Source organism: Suncus etruscus, chromosome 3, assembly GCF_024139225.1.
Source record: "Suncus etruscus isolate mSunEtr1 chromosome 3, mSunEtr1.pri.cur, whole genome shotgun sequence".
Lineage (NCBI taxonomy): Eukaryota > Metazoa > Chordata > Mammalia > Eulipotyphla > Soricidae > Suncus > Suncus etruscus.
In genome coordinates, this window is record NC_064850.1 from 9,280,274 (window position 1) to 9,294,674 (window position 14,401).

The window sequence follows — 14,401 nt, forward strand, 5'->3', positions numbered from 1 at the left end:
TCCGGCTGTGCTCAGGGATTACTCTTGCCCCTGCACTCTGAAATCACCCCTGGCAGGCTCGGAAGAACATATGGAATGCCAGGAATTGAACCAGGGTCGGTCCAGGGTTGGCTGTGTGCAATGCAAACACCTACCGCTGTGCTATTGCTCTGGCCCCCAATGATCCGATCCGTGATAAGCTTTCAGAAACCAGCAGTGAGCTGCTAACTGGAGAGTGGCAGGGAGTAGTAGCTGAGCTAGAATCTGATCTCAGCTTTCCTGATTCCAGGGCCTCTGTTCTCGATGTCTGCCTGATTTTTTTAATTTATATATTAGTAGAGTCTGATGTCTGCGCTATATGTGGAAAAGGAGGGGATGGTCTTATGATTCTGTGTTTTCACAGCTTTCTTATCAAGCCAAACGACCATGAGCAATGGCTTGTAGATCATTGTTTCAGGTTTGCTTTGGTTTTTCCCACTTTTCTTCCTCCAATCTTTCATGAGCTTTGCATTATGTTCATGTAAGTCTTTAGTGACCAAAGTGGACCTCTCCTTGCACTCTAGGGACTGTGCCCATAGGTCTTGGGGGACTGTGACCCATATGTGACTATCTAAAGGCATGACGGGGAGCAGTATGGCCAGAGTGCTAGAGAGGACAGAAGTGAGAAGATGCCAGACTCAGAGGTAGGCAGGGAACAGGCCCAGCAGGACAGTGGTTCTTTTCTTTTGTTTGTTTTCGGGCCACACTCAGCGGTGCTCAGGGGTTACTCCTGGCTTTTCGCTCAGAATTCACTCCTGGCTGGCTCAGGGAACCATATGCAATGCTGGGATTCGAACCAGGGTCTGTCCTGTGTTGGGCACGTATAAGGCAAATGCTTTACTACTGTGCTATCGCTCCAGCCCCACAACAGTGGTTTATTTATTTAGTCATTTATTTATTTTACTTTCTTTTTTTTAACAGTGGTTCTTAACCCTAGTGGCACATTGAATAATCTGGGGGAAATGAATAGAGCCAGGGCTGACCCCACAGAGTCCAATTTGTGGATGAGACTGTGGCAGAGCGCTCAGTGGCCTATATATAGCCAAGGTTGAAAACAGAAGGATTGCTTTTGGCTGTAATAAAAAGTCTTTGGTGGCAGTAGGTGTCTCAATTCTGGGGCCCAGAGCAGCAGCAGCTCAGATGCTCTCAGATAAAGGCCAGTTCTCAGGCTCCGCTTGCAGAGCTAGAGAGTAAGCACCTGGGGGGAGCCTGGGCTGCTGAAGTCTCACAAACAGTCAGGAGGAATCAATGCAAAATCAAGTGTGAGAACCACCAGGCTGGAGGCCAGGGCGGGATGTGAGGGACCATCTCCCTAGGCTTGCTGGAAACAATCTCTCTCTGCTCAGCCACTCACCCAAACGTCCCCTTCCCTTCTGAATGAGGGGAACTCCACCTGACCCTAGGACACGTGTTGTTGAAGAGAGCGCATAAGAGCTCATTCAAACCTCTCTGAAGAAAGCAATTTCAAAGAGGCAAGCCGGGACTCAGTGGGCCCAACACTTTCTGAGGTCAAACCCAGCTGAAAGTCTTATGAAAAAACAAGCCTAGAGGTGGTTCACTTCATCACAGAGGAACCTGACACCCACTTTGTTCCTGTCACATGCCTGTTTCCGTCTTTTTTTTGGGGGGGGGGTCACATCCGGCAGTGCTCAGGGGCTACTCCTAGCTCTATGCTCAGAAATCGCTCCTGGCAGGCTCAGGGGACCATATGGGGTGCGGGGATTCAAACCACCATGAACCACCATCCTTTTGCATGCGAGGCAAACACCTTGCAACTGTGCTATCTCTCCAGCACCCCTGTTTCCCTCTTCTAATGGGATCCCCTGCCTTTACTTGCTGCTCTTGTAGCTCGGGGCCCTGATCACATCACCTGCAAACAAAGGGCCCAAGAATCTTAGGAAGCCTCTGGCCGGCATCTAGCTGCCCGCCAAACTGTCCCACCTGGATTCAGAGGATTCCAGAATTCTGCCCCAGGTCACAGAAACTGTCAGGCCCTAGGGGGGAAATGGGGGTGGCTCAGCTGTTCAAGGTTATGGCTTTCCTAGTGCGGTTTAAATCCCACTAGCAGCCTCTCACGTCTCCAGCGAAAAATGCCTTCCTCACACCCAGGACATCCAATAGGCCCAATTCAAGCTGGGAAGAAGCACAAGGCAGGAGCAGAGGGTGCATGAGGAAGGGTCTCTTCAGGAAGGACACAGGAGGCAGAGTGTGATGATCAGGAGCCTTGGGCTCCTGCACTCACTTAAAACTCTTGCACTGGTGGAGGGGGGTGTTCTTTACATGACTGAAACCCAACTACAATCATATTTGTAATCAAGGAGTAAAAAGAAAAAAACCCACAAAACTTGATGGGGTCTGAAGGTCCCCAATCCCAAAGCACCTGGGTCCTTCTCAACTGTGCTGATCTCAGAGTTCTCTGCCATCGCCAAGGTTCTCTTTCTGCTCCGGCCCCATAAACATGGTCCAGAGACCCCATGGCTACTAACAAAGAGAATAAATAATCTGATATTTTTGCCCTTCCTGGGGATGCAGAGTGGGCGGGGGGATTGAGGGGAGGACTGGACCCCAGAGAAAGGACTCACCTGGTTTTTCTTCATAAAAAGCTGCACAGTTTGCAGGTTCGTGCCATAGTCAGCCGACTGGGCCAGAGGCAGTCTCTCCTCCACCCACAGCTGTAGAGACCAGAAGGCAGGGGACAGTTGGTGACCATTGTGGCCATGCTGCCGAGAGCAATCAGCTCTGTGTTCCAATATCCCACGATAGATACTTTCAGTCCCCATTTATAGATGGGATTGTACTGATATATATATTTTTGTTTGGTTGGGTTTTTTGGGGCCATACCCGGTGACACTCAGGGGTGACTCCTAGCTATGCGCTCAGAAATCGCTCCTGGCTTGGGGGACCATATGGAACGCCAGGATTCAAACCACCATCCGTCCTGGATCAGTTAGCGTGCAAGGCAAACACCCTACCCCTTTGCTATCTCTTCGACCCCGAATGAAGTTTCCAAAGAACTCATTTCTGCTCACCCCTGGGGTGGGCAGAAATGGAGAATTATTAGGAAAGAATCTTGCCCTAGAGTCTATGACAGAGTTTGAAACATTTGCAATCTTTGCTTGTATGACTCATGGACTCCTTCCAACCACCCTGGGAGATAAGGAGCAAGGGGACCAGACCCAGAAGACAAGTGGGCCCCAGCCAGCCCTACTGTCTTCCTGGGGTGGCTGCAGGGAACAGAGGCAGCTCTTAGTACACACCGTCTCATCCTCCAAGTCCCGGCTGATTTGCAGCTTGGCTCTGGAAGATTCCAGCTGCCTCTTCCTCCTCCCCAGGGGCTCCAGGAGGTCCAGGAACCGCTTCTCGATGCTCAAGTCCTCTTCTCCTGCCTCCTCTCCCAGCGAGGGCATCTGGGCAAACAACTCCCCCAGCTCCTCCTTCCGCACGTTCACTTGGTCCTCCACACGCTGGGACAGAAGGGACAGTGTTGGTACCAGACTCACAGCCTGGGCAGCCCACTGGTCTTTTTTATCACCTGCTCCTACTCATTCTTAAAGCCACTTTGTTTTTTGTTTGATTTGTTTTTGTTTGTTTTGGGGCCACATCCAGTGGTGCTCAGGATTTACTCCTGGCTCTGCACTTAGAAATTGCTTCTGGCAGGCTCTGAGGACTATAGGGGATGCTGGGGCTCAAACTTGGGTCCGTCCTAGGTTGGCAGCATGCAAGGCAAACGCCCTACTGCTGTGCTATCACTCCAGCCCCTCTTAAAGCCCCTTTGAACTAAGCTTCCCCCACTAGGTAGTTTCCAGGGATGCTCCACTCATCTCTCCTGCCCCAAGGGGCTTTTAGTGACCCACTAGGACCCTGGATCCTACAAGATCCACTGTAAGATCAGAGTGGTGAAGTAAGAACCATGTTTGCTCAAATAAAACCAGTCCAGCTAAGAAAAACAGCCCTCACTTTCAGGTTTGCTCCCAAGACTCTCTCTATGCCAGCACCCCCAGTCTACCACCCACTCACGTGCCTTCAGCTTAGCCAACATCCGGTTGACGCTGGTCAAGTCCTTGCCGGGGTCATCTGAGCGTAGCTGCTCCTCCATGGCACTGATCCACTTGTTGAGGTCAGCTTGGGTCTGTGAGCGCAGGTCAGAGCTCCTGGCGGCCGAGAGGTGCTTGGCTTTCTCCTGCGTGGTGGCTTGAAGCTCATCCCAGAGCTGGTGCAAGGCGTCTAGCCTCTGGGATACCAGAGCCAAAAACTGGGGCTTTTCTTCCATCAGCTGCTTTCCTTCCTGTGGGAGACATGATGGCCACCCTGAGACCAGGAGCCGCAGGGCAGCTCTGCCCAGGTAGTTGCAAAGAGCTATGAAGTGGAGCTCTGCAAGGCCAAGAAACCGCCTTGAATTCAAGCCAGGTTGGTCTTATGCATATGGAGAGATATCTGTATGCATGTGAAGCAAGGAAGCTATGTCTGGGAGCTTGTACTCTCTCTGACAAGTCCCACAGGACCAACTGAGACTGACAGAAGGAAACAAAAGATCCAGGAGCTGTGCAGGTGCCATGCCATGCAGTCTCACCACCCCCTGATTCTCTTCTCTAAGGCTGAACACAAACTTTCAGAGAAATCTTTTCCTCCCTGAGTTCGCCTTCTATGCCACTCACCTGCATAAATGTCCCTTTTTTGAGGAGGTGGACAGAGGGAGCACAGTGTAGCAAGACTTGGGCTTACTATTACTATATTACTGTAATTTAGTAATTTAATATAATGCAATCTAGTATAAATATATCATATGTGTATATAATGTATATATGTATATGCAATGTAATGTAATCTAGTATCATATATTATATGTACATATGTATATATATTGTATATGTAATGTAATCTAGTATAATATATAATAGCCTAATATAATATATACCGTATTTTCCGGTGTATAAGACGACCCCCTAATTTTGCAGTTAAAACATAGGTTTAGGCCTCTATTCGCTGTATCAGACAGAATGTTCCTGTGCTGCAACTGTATGTACCACAGTGAGCCAATCACAACAACAAAGGTTCAAAGGTCATACTGTAATAGACTTGCTCTCTGACTCTGGGCAATCTGAGCAGGTTTTTGACAGTGTAGATTTGGGTCAGAACATTGTCTAATTTGCATGCATAAAAAGCCTACTTGGATTGGCTGAGTCAGAGAGGCGGTCCGAGCAGCCTGGCAGTGATTGGTGCAGAATCGAGTTGGAAAATTCGTTTTGTGGCAATATTCAGACAATTTTCGTTTAGCAGCATATTGAAACATTTTTCGGGATATACTTGGCGTATAAGACGACCCCTGATTTTCGGTTGACTTTTTTTTTGTTTCAAAAGTTGTCTTATACGCCAGAAAATACTGTAGTATAATTATATAATGTAATATATCTAGTAATATTAAATTACTATAATCTAGTTAAAGTAAGGGCTTTTGCTAAAGTATTTTAAGCAATTCTCATAGCTCCAACAAATAGGTACTCATCTTTGTTTTACTGATGAGAAAATAGGCACAGAGAAATTGAGGAGAAGTCATACATCATACTTTAGGATTTGGGGCTTCTGTTTTTTTAGAGGGACCACACCTGGCAGTATTCAGAGTTCTTTCTGGCTCTGTACTCAGGGATCACTACTAGATCCATATTTGGAGTTGGGGATCCAACTTACTTCAGCTGTGTACCAATCAAACTATCTCTCCAGCCCCAGATCCTGTCCCCTTGACCCGTATGAACATAACCTGCTTCTTTTTGGAAGCTGGCACAGAAAGGGCCAGAGTCCCCGGCTAGGTCCTGTCATCTGACTGAGTCCCTGAGCCAACATGGGGTCTGGACAACCACCTCCACCTAAATGGTAAGGGCCAGGGGTCCCTGGACCTCTCTGCCCAGTTCACATACTCTCCTGCCCCTGGTGAGAGATCCACGCTTGCCTGTACACATCGTTGTAGCTCTAATATGGAGATCCCCAGTATTCAAGACTCCCCCAGAATCAGGGAACCCAAAGGCGACACTGACTCTGACCAGGAATATTAGGTGCTCTGAAGTTTTCGCCACTAAGCCAAGAAGCTTTTCCACCTTCGGGTTCCGGGAAGACCCTTCAGTCTGGTAGGGCTGAGCTGCAGGCCCTGCCTTAAGCTTGACTTACTGCATCGATGCTCTCCAGCCAGCCCTGGTGGGAAGCCAGTTCTGCCATGAAGGCCTGATGCTTCAGCCATTTGTTGTGAAGGTTTCGCGCCTCGTCAAAGGAGATGTCCTGGGAGGTGAGCAACTTGTCGTTGATCCAGAGTGTGAGCTGTGGATGGAAATGAACACAATCGTTCTTGAGTATACACTTCGTGTTGTTTTGTATTTTTGGTGGGGGGGCACACCCAGTGAATCTCAGGGGTTACTCTTGGCTATGCACTCAGAAATGGCTTCTGGCTTGAGGGACAATATGGGACACCAGGGATCGAACCCAGGTCTGTCCTGGGTCAGCCCCATGCCAGGCAAACGCGAGACTGCTGCACTATCTCTGGGGCCCCTGAGTATACACTTCTTTAGCCAAGGGTGTAAGCACTTCTGGCCATGGGAGAAGGTTAAGTAGGAGATACAGCAGGGCGTAGTGATAGTACAGTGGGTAGGGCATTTGCCTGGCAAATGTTTGGCCAAACCTGGCAAGGTTTGATCCCTGGTATCCCACATGATCTTCTGAGTACCTCCAGGAGTGATTCCTGAGTGCAGAGCCAGGAATAATCCCTGAGCATCATCAGGTGTGGCCCCCAAGACAAATAAAAATAAAATAAAAAATAAATAGACATGGGAGCACAGCAATTTCATCCTCTGACTTCAGATCCTCAGCTCTCAGCATTGGCCTATGAGCCAGGCTGAAATACCAATGTCTGCTGAAAGAGATCTCAACGGAAGCCCCACACCCAGACATGCAGCCTCTTGCCTGCCCACGGTCTTCCCTTACCTCCTGGCAGTTCTGCAGGAAGTTCTGGAGCTCCAGGTTGTCTCTCAGCAGAACCGAAGCGTCTTCAGCCTTCTCATCATTCTTCCTGTACCTGGAAGAGAAGCCGGGAAGTGCAGCCAGCCACAAATGGTGCCCGTGTCCCCACACAGCACTGCTGTTTCCAGCCAGGGCCCCGGGCACCGGGAGTACCTGTCCTCAATCAGCTGCACCTTCTCCCTGATTTTGTCTGCGTAGAGATTGCCTTCAGCAACCAGCTTATTTCCAGAGTCCACAGGACTCAAGACCTTGTCCCGGTTATTCTCCATGGACAACAAGAAGTCCTCAAACTTCCGGATGCCGGCCTCTGCAGCTTCCAGGGAGTCGGGGGGCTCCAAATGAGCCAGGGTATATTCCTGTTAAGGCAAGTTTCCATGCAGAAATGAAGCCCAGCTGGAGTGGGGGAAGAGAGCACCTACCAGGCATGAGCGCCACATGCTTCTACCAGGGGTCTTCAAACTACAGCCCTCGGGCCACATATTGCATTTATTCCCATTTTGTTTCTTCACTTCTAAATAAGATATATGCAGCGTGCATAGAAATTTGTTCATAATTTTTGTTTTTACTATAATCTGGCCCTCCAACAGTCTGAAGGACAGTGAACTGGCCCCCTGTTTAAAAAGTTTGAGGACCCCTGATTCTAGACAGTCTACAGGATAAGTGGTGCCCCCTAGAGTTGTGCAAGAAAGAGACTCCCTAGGTCTTGCCACCACCATCCCAGGAGCACCCAATGAAGGTGTTTCTAATGTTTTTTTTTTCTTCTTTTCTTTCTTTCTTTCTTTTTTTTGGGGGGGTGGAGTTTGGGTTTTGGGTCACACCTGGCGGTGCTCAGGAGTTCCTCCTGGCTCTATGCTCAGAAATCACTCCTAGCAGGCTCAGGGGACCATATGGGATGCTGGGATTTGAACCACCGTCCTTCTGCATGCAAGGCAAATGCCTTACCTCCATGCTATCTCTCCGGCCTCTAAAGTTTCAATTTTTTAAAAAAATTATTATATTATATATATGTACATATATATAATAAAACCTGGGTTGGCCTCATGCAAGGCAAATGCCCTACCACTGTGCTATTGCTTCGGCCCTAATTATTATTATTATTAGTTTTTTGGGGCTACACCTGATGGCACTCAGGAGTTACTCCTGGATCTATGCTCAGAAATCACTCCTGGCAGCTCAGGGGACCATAAAAGATGCTGGGAATTAAACCCGGTTCCGTCCCAGGTTGGCTGCATACAAGGCATACAAATTTCTCAGAGGAAATTTAGCCACAGTTTGAGACAAGCCTAAAAAAAGGCACAGAGAAAACTAGGCCCACTCACTAGTGCCCAGAAAGCATCCAAGAAAAGCATTGTTTGAGCCCCAAAGACTTGCCTGTGTTGTAGCCCTGACACTCTCCAACCTCGTAGCCCTGAAAATCTTTCCCTACCTGGTTGCTGAGGATGGTTTCCGCCTGCTTCGCATCTTTCTGGAACTCCTGGAAGCCGAGGCACTGGGCGAGGGAGCGGCCTCGGCTCTCCCACATCCGTTGCAGGGCGTCCCAGCCGGTGTCCAGGCCCTCCAGCCGCTGACCCAGGAGGAGGTACTCTGGGTCCGTTTGGCCCTGAATCACCTTCTCCCCAGAGGCCTTGACATTCTGGTAGCTCCCCTGGCGTCCGTCGATCTCCTCCTTGATGGCCGCATGCTGCTGGAGGAGCTGCTCGGCCTCAGGGAGAGACTCGGGCATGTCCTCCGAGGCCACGGCCTTCTGTGCCATGGCCAGCCAGGCCTGGAAGTCATCGAGGTTCTGCAGGAAGGCCTGCAGCTGGCTGGCTTCTCCCAGAGAGGCCTCCTGGCCACGCAGGGCTTGCTGCAGGCCCTGCCACAGTTCTTCCACGTAGGCCTGCCGCCGGCCGATGTCCTCCTTCAGCTCAGGGTGAGACTGCATCAATCTCTGCGACTCTCGTTCCAGGGCCCCCACGCGGGCCTGAATGGCAGCCACGTCTCGCTCCAGACCTGACAACTTTCGCTGGATGGCGATGACACCTGCCAGGTCCCGGCCCAAGTCCTTGGTGGACTCCACCACTTTTGTCTTGTCCTCAATCCACTTGCTGGTCTCCTCACAGTCCACGCAGTAGTTGTGCACCCGGAGGGCCGAGTCCACGGCCTCCCGCTGCTTGGACACCATGGCTTGGAATGCCTGCCACCTGTGTGTACACGGACACATGTTTCCATCACACTTCTCAACCTACCACCCAAGTCTCTCCCCCAGACTCTGGGTATCAGGAAATTGTCAGCTCTCCTACACCTCAGGGCTAGTGACATTCATCCTGGACAATTTGTTGTTGTTTGGGGGACACATTCAACTGTGCTCAGAGCTTACTCCTGGCTCTGGGCTCAGAGATTACTCCTCACCTTCCTGGAATGTCATGGATAAATGTGAGCTCAACCATAAGCAAGGCAAGCACCTAATCCTCTGCACTATCTCTCTGGCCCCACAGCCAATTTTACGTGTGGCCTGTAGAAAGTGCCTGTAAACCCCTTTTTTATCAGTTAGGGGTAAGCAGTAGTGACCTCACCCTCATTCAGAAGACAGATGTTTCAGCTCTATAAGGGTTGAATTTCAGGCAAATATCCAGTTTCCCATAATTTTTAATGTTTATTAAAAATAATTTTGGGAGGGTTCTGAACACCTAATGGTGTTCAGAGTTTACTCCTGGCTCTGCATTCAAGGACCACTGCTGGCAGTCTCAGGGGACTCTACAGATGCCAGAGATCAAATTCAGGTTGGCTATGTGCCAGGCAAATGCCCTACAAATTGTACTATCTCTCTGGCCCTTCCCTGAATTTTTTTTTTTTTTTTTTGGTTTTTGGGCCACACCCGTTTGACGCTCAGGGGTTACTCCTGGCTATGCACTCAGAAATTGCCCCTGGCTTGGGAGGACCATATGGGACGCCGGGGGATCGAACCACGGTCCGTCCTATGCTAGCGCTTGCAAGGCAGACACTTTACCTCTAGCGCCACCTTCCCGGCCCCTGAATTTTTTTTTTTTTTTTTTTTTTTTTTTTTTTTTTATAATTTTTTATTATGAATTATGAGAACAAAAGATGCAAAGAAAGAGGATAAGGTAAAGTTACAGTGGAAGGACAATCACCCATAACATAATTATCAGAAGAAGTCCCCTTGCTGATATCTTAACTTTGAATTTTCACCAAAAAAAGTTAAGATAAATAAAACAGAATCCATGTGCAATTACTTTTTCCCTCAAGTCCCCAGATTGTAGCACATTATAATATTTCTTAACAGCACACAAGGCAATCTAAAGCCATCAAGCTTACGTAACTCCTTAAACATTAGAGGCATAGTGTTTTTTACATTTCCATGTACATGCATATTAGCTTAAGTTAACCTCAAATTTTAAGTGGGTGTGTTTTAAGGATTAGAGTCAAAGGAGCACAGTAAAAACGGTGTTAGAGTGGCAATTGTTGTTTGCATAGGCCCACCAAAATATGAGAGGCATGGAAAGGAATAGCCTTGGCCTAAATACAAAGAGATCCTACCCCTGAAGTTTCCTGGCATAAGACCAGCTCTAGGCCTCAGGAAAGTTATCGTTCGCTCCAAGACATTGTCCGTAGCGCCAACACACTTATCACAGAGTCTCTGTTGTTGGTCTCATGTTTCTGTATTAAAGATTCTGGAATCTGCATGTCCTACATTGAAGTCATGATGAGGAGTGCCTTCTCGTTTCACTTCACCATGAAAGGGGAATGCAGGAAGCCCTGTCCTATAAGCAGGTTGTTGTTGTTGTTAAGTCTTCTCAGTGTTAAAGGAAGTCTCTTTTGAGCAGGACGATGTCTGAGCAGTGGTAGGGTCTTCCGTGGTAGAGGATTGCTTCCAGGTGATGTTATAGACAAACCTCACCATAAATGGGCAATACAGCAAGCCCTGTCCAGTAAACAGGTCATTGTTCTTGTTGTCTTCTCAGTGCTAAGGGATGTCTCTTTTGAGTAGATCGATGTCAGAGCAGCTGTAGGGTCGTCCCTGGTACAGGAATGCCTCCGGGTGATGTTATATACAACCTTGGATGTTTTGTAAATGTCTTCTGTAGATCAAGGGGTAAATGGAGAATGTCCATTCTTCTGAGGCCTGTGCCAGGTCTTTATGTCAATGTTCAGGGTGTAAGGTCTCATTGTACTACAAGATTTGTGTGTTCCCCTTTCTATTAGATAAGAACTTATTGGTATGTATAGTATTTTCCCATGTCAGTGTGCCTACGCAAACAAGATATAAAGCCACGTGGTGCTATCAGATATATGGGGGCATAAGAACATTTCCAACAAGACCCATGACTTGGTTCAAACATAAGTATTAAACTGAGGGATTCTTTCACACCAAATTCCATATTGAGCAGTTCACAAAGAGAAGATAAAAAAAAATGGGGGGGGATCATCACTGTATAAGAAAGTATTTAGCAAAAGTTATAGCCGTCAAAGAAAACACGCATAAAATGTTGAAAAGATATGTGTCCTTTTTATGCCTTTTAAAATAGTTGTGTGGGTGTTAACTCTAGGGCACCACTTTGGTCTGTGAATTAGGACTCAAGAGTACTTAAGTTAGAAAGGGTAAAAAAGGAGTAATGATGATAGGAGTTAAAGAAGTTAAAGAGAAATATGAACTTATGAAGGGGTATGCAAAAGGGCAGAGTACAAAATGGACATTCTGCACACATAAAAACATAATTCAATGATAGTGAGTACTAGTAATGTTTCTTGTGAGAGTACTATTAATGTTTCTTGTGCGCGCGGGGGCAATAGCCCCCGCGCGATTTTGAAAATGTAGACTGGACAGAGATTACCAGTGCCAGCCAAACCTCCTCCTGCCTGACTCCCGGCTCCCAGGAAGGAGAGATCCTTCAAGAAGCTGGGAGAACAGAAGTTCAGAGCCCCACCCAGACCCTCCCTAAGGAGCCGCATGGATAGTGGGGGAAGGCCTAGGGTCCTTCAAGCTCCACCAAGGGACCCAACTCACCGGCTTGCCCAGGGGTGTGGCCCGGGGAAGCCCTGGAGATCTGGAGCAAGGCGGCAGAGGGGTGCTGGGGTTACCCAAATCCCGCACCCCCCCTAGGCCTGGCCAAGCAGGCCTCCGGCATGGCGTGGGCCTGCCAAACCTCCTCCTGCCTGACTCCCGGCTCCCAGGAAGGAGAGATCCTTCAAGAAGCTGGGAGAACAGAAGTTCAGAGCCCCACCCAGACCCTCCCTAAGGAGCCGCATGGATAGTGGGGGAAGGCCTAGGGTCCTTCAAGCTCCACCAAGGGACCCAACTCACCGGCTTGCCCAGGGGTGTGGCCCGGGGAAGCCCTGGAGATCTGGAGCAAGGCGGCAGAGGGGTGCTGGGGTTACCCAAATCCCGCACCCCCCCTAGGCCTGGCCAAGCAGGCCACCGGCATGGCGTGGGCCTGCCAAACCTCCTCCTGCCTGACTCCCGGCTCCCAGGAAGGAGAGATCCTTCAAGAAGCTGGGAGAACAGAAGTTCAGAGCCCCACCCAGACCCTCCCTAAGGAGCCGCATGGATAGTGGGGGAAGGCCTAGGGTCCTTCAAGCTCCACCAAGGGACCCAACTCACCGGCTTGCCCAGGGGTGTGGCCCGGGGAAGCCCTGGAGATCTGGAGCAAGGCGGCAGAGGGGTGCTGGGGTTACCCAAATCCCGCACCCCCCCTAGGCCTGGCCAAGCAGGCCTCCGGCATGGCGTGGGCCTGCCAAACCTCCTCCTGCCTGACTCCCGGCTCCCAGGAAGGAGAGATCCTTCAAGAAGCTGGGAGAACAGAAGTTCAGAGCCCCACCCAGACCCTCCCTAAGTAGCCGCATGGATAGTGGGGGAAGGCCTAGGGTCCTTCAAGCTCCACCAAGGGACCCAACTCACCGGCTTGCCCAGGGGTGTGGCCCGGGGAAGCCCTGGAGATCTGGAGCAAGGCGGCAGAGGGGTGCTGGGGTTACCCAAATCCCGCACCCCCCGTAGGCCTGGCCAAGCAGGCCACCGGCATGGCGTGGGCCTGCCAAACCTCCTCCTACCTGACTCCCGGCTCCCAGAAAGGAGAGATCCTTCAAGAAGCTGGGAGAACAGAAGTTCAGAGCCCCACCCAGACCCTCCCTAAGGAGCCGCATGGATAGTGGGGGAAGGCCTAGGGTCCTTCAAGCTCCACCAAGGGACCCAACTCACCGGCTTGCCCAGGGGTGTGGCCCGGGGAAGCCCTGGAGATCTGGAGCAAGGCGGCAGAGGGGTGCTGGGGTTACCCAAATCCTGCACCCCCCCTAGGCCTGGCCAAGCAGGCCTCCGGCATGGCGTGGGCCTGCCAAACCTCCTCCTGCCTGACTCCCGGCTCCCAGGAAGGAGAGATCCTTCAAGAAGCTGGGAGAACAGAAGTTCAGAGCCCCACCCAGACCCTCCCTAAGGAGCCGCATGGTTAGTGGGGGAAGGCCTAGGGACTTCAAGCTCCACCAAGGGACCCAACTCACCGGCTTGCCCAGGGGTGTGGCCCGGGGAAGCCCTGGAGATCTGGAGCAAGGCGGCAGAGGGGTGCTGGGGTTACCCAAATCCCGCACCCCCCCTAGGCCTGGCCAAGCAGGCCACCGGCATGGCGTGGGCCTGCCAAACCTCCTCCTGCCTGACTCCCGGCTCCCAGGAAGGAGAGATCCTTCAAGAAGCTGGGAGAACAGAAGTTCAGAGCCCCACCCAGACCCTCCCTAAGGAGCCGCATGGATAGTGGGGGAAGGCCTAGGGTCCTTCAAGCTCCACCAAGGGACCCAACTCACCGGCTTGCCCAGGGGTGTGGCCCGGGGAAGCCCTGGAGATCTGGAGCAAGGCGGCAGAGGGGTGCTGGGGTTACCCAAATCCCGCACCCCCCCTAGGCCTGGCCAAGCAGGCCACCGGCATGGCGTGGGCCTGCCAAACCTCCTCCTGCCTGACTCCCGGCTCCCAGGAAGGAGAGATCCTTCAAGAAGCTGGGAGAACAGAAGTTCAGAGCCCCACCCAGACCCTCCCTAAGGAGCCGCATGGATAGTGGGGGAAGGCCTAGGGTCCTTCAAGCTCCACCAAGGGACCCAACTCACCGGCTTGCCCAGGGGTGTGGCCCGGGGAAGCCCTGGAGATCTGGAGCAAGGCGGCAGAGGGGTGCTGGGGTTACCCAAATCCCGCACCCCCCCTAGGCCTGGCCAAGCAGGCCTCCGGCATGGCGTGGGCCTGCCAAACCTCCTCCTGCCTGACTCCCGGCTCCCAGGAAGGAGAGATCCTTCAAGAAGCTGGGAGAACAGAAGTTCAGAGCCCCACCCAGACCCTCCCTAAGGAGCCGCATGGATAGTGGGGGAAGGCCTAGGGTCCTTCAAGCTCCACCAAGGGACCCAACTCACC

At 51.0% G+C, this 14,401-nt stretch overlaps 1 protein-coding gene across 1 annotated transcript in view; it reads right to left on the reverse strand.

The window, feature by feature from the left end:
- SPTB (spectrin beta, erythrocytic) overlaps positions 1–14,401 on the reverse strand; it is a 96,101-nt gene that overhangs the window by 38,063 nt on the left and 43,637 nt on the right. The window contains exons 15-21 of the mRNA XM_049770532.1: positions 8,447–9,203; positions 7,174–7,376; positions 6,985–7,075; positions 6,178–6,324; positions 4,040–4,303; positions 3,276–3,482; positions 2,601–2,690 (exon numbers count right to left, since the gene is read on the reverse strand). Coding sequence (XP_049626489.1) covers positions 2,601–2,690; positions 3,276–3,482; positions 4,040–4,303; positions 6,178–6,324; positions 6,985–7,075; positions 7,174–7,376; positions 8,447–9,203 — 1,759 coding nt within the window. The remainder of the gene's footprint in view (positions 1–2,600; positions 2,691–3,275; positions 3,483–4,039; positions 4,304–6,177; positions 6,325–6,984; positions 7,076–7,173; positions 7,377–8,446; positions 9,204–14,401) is intronic.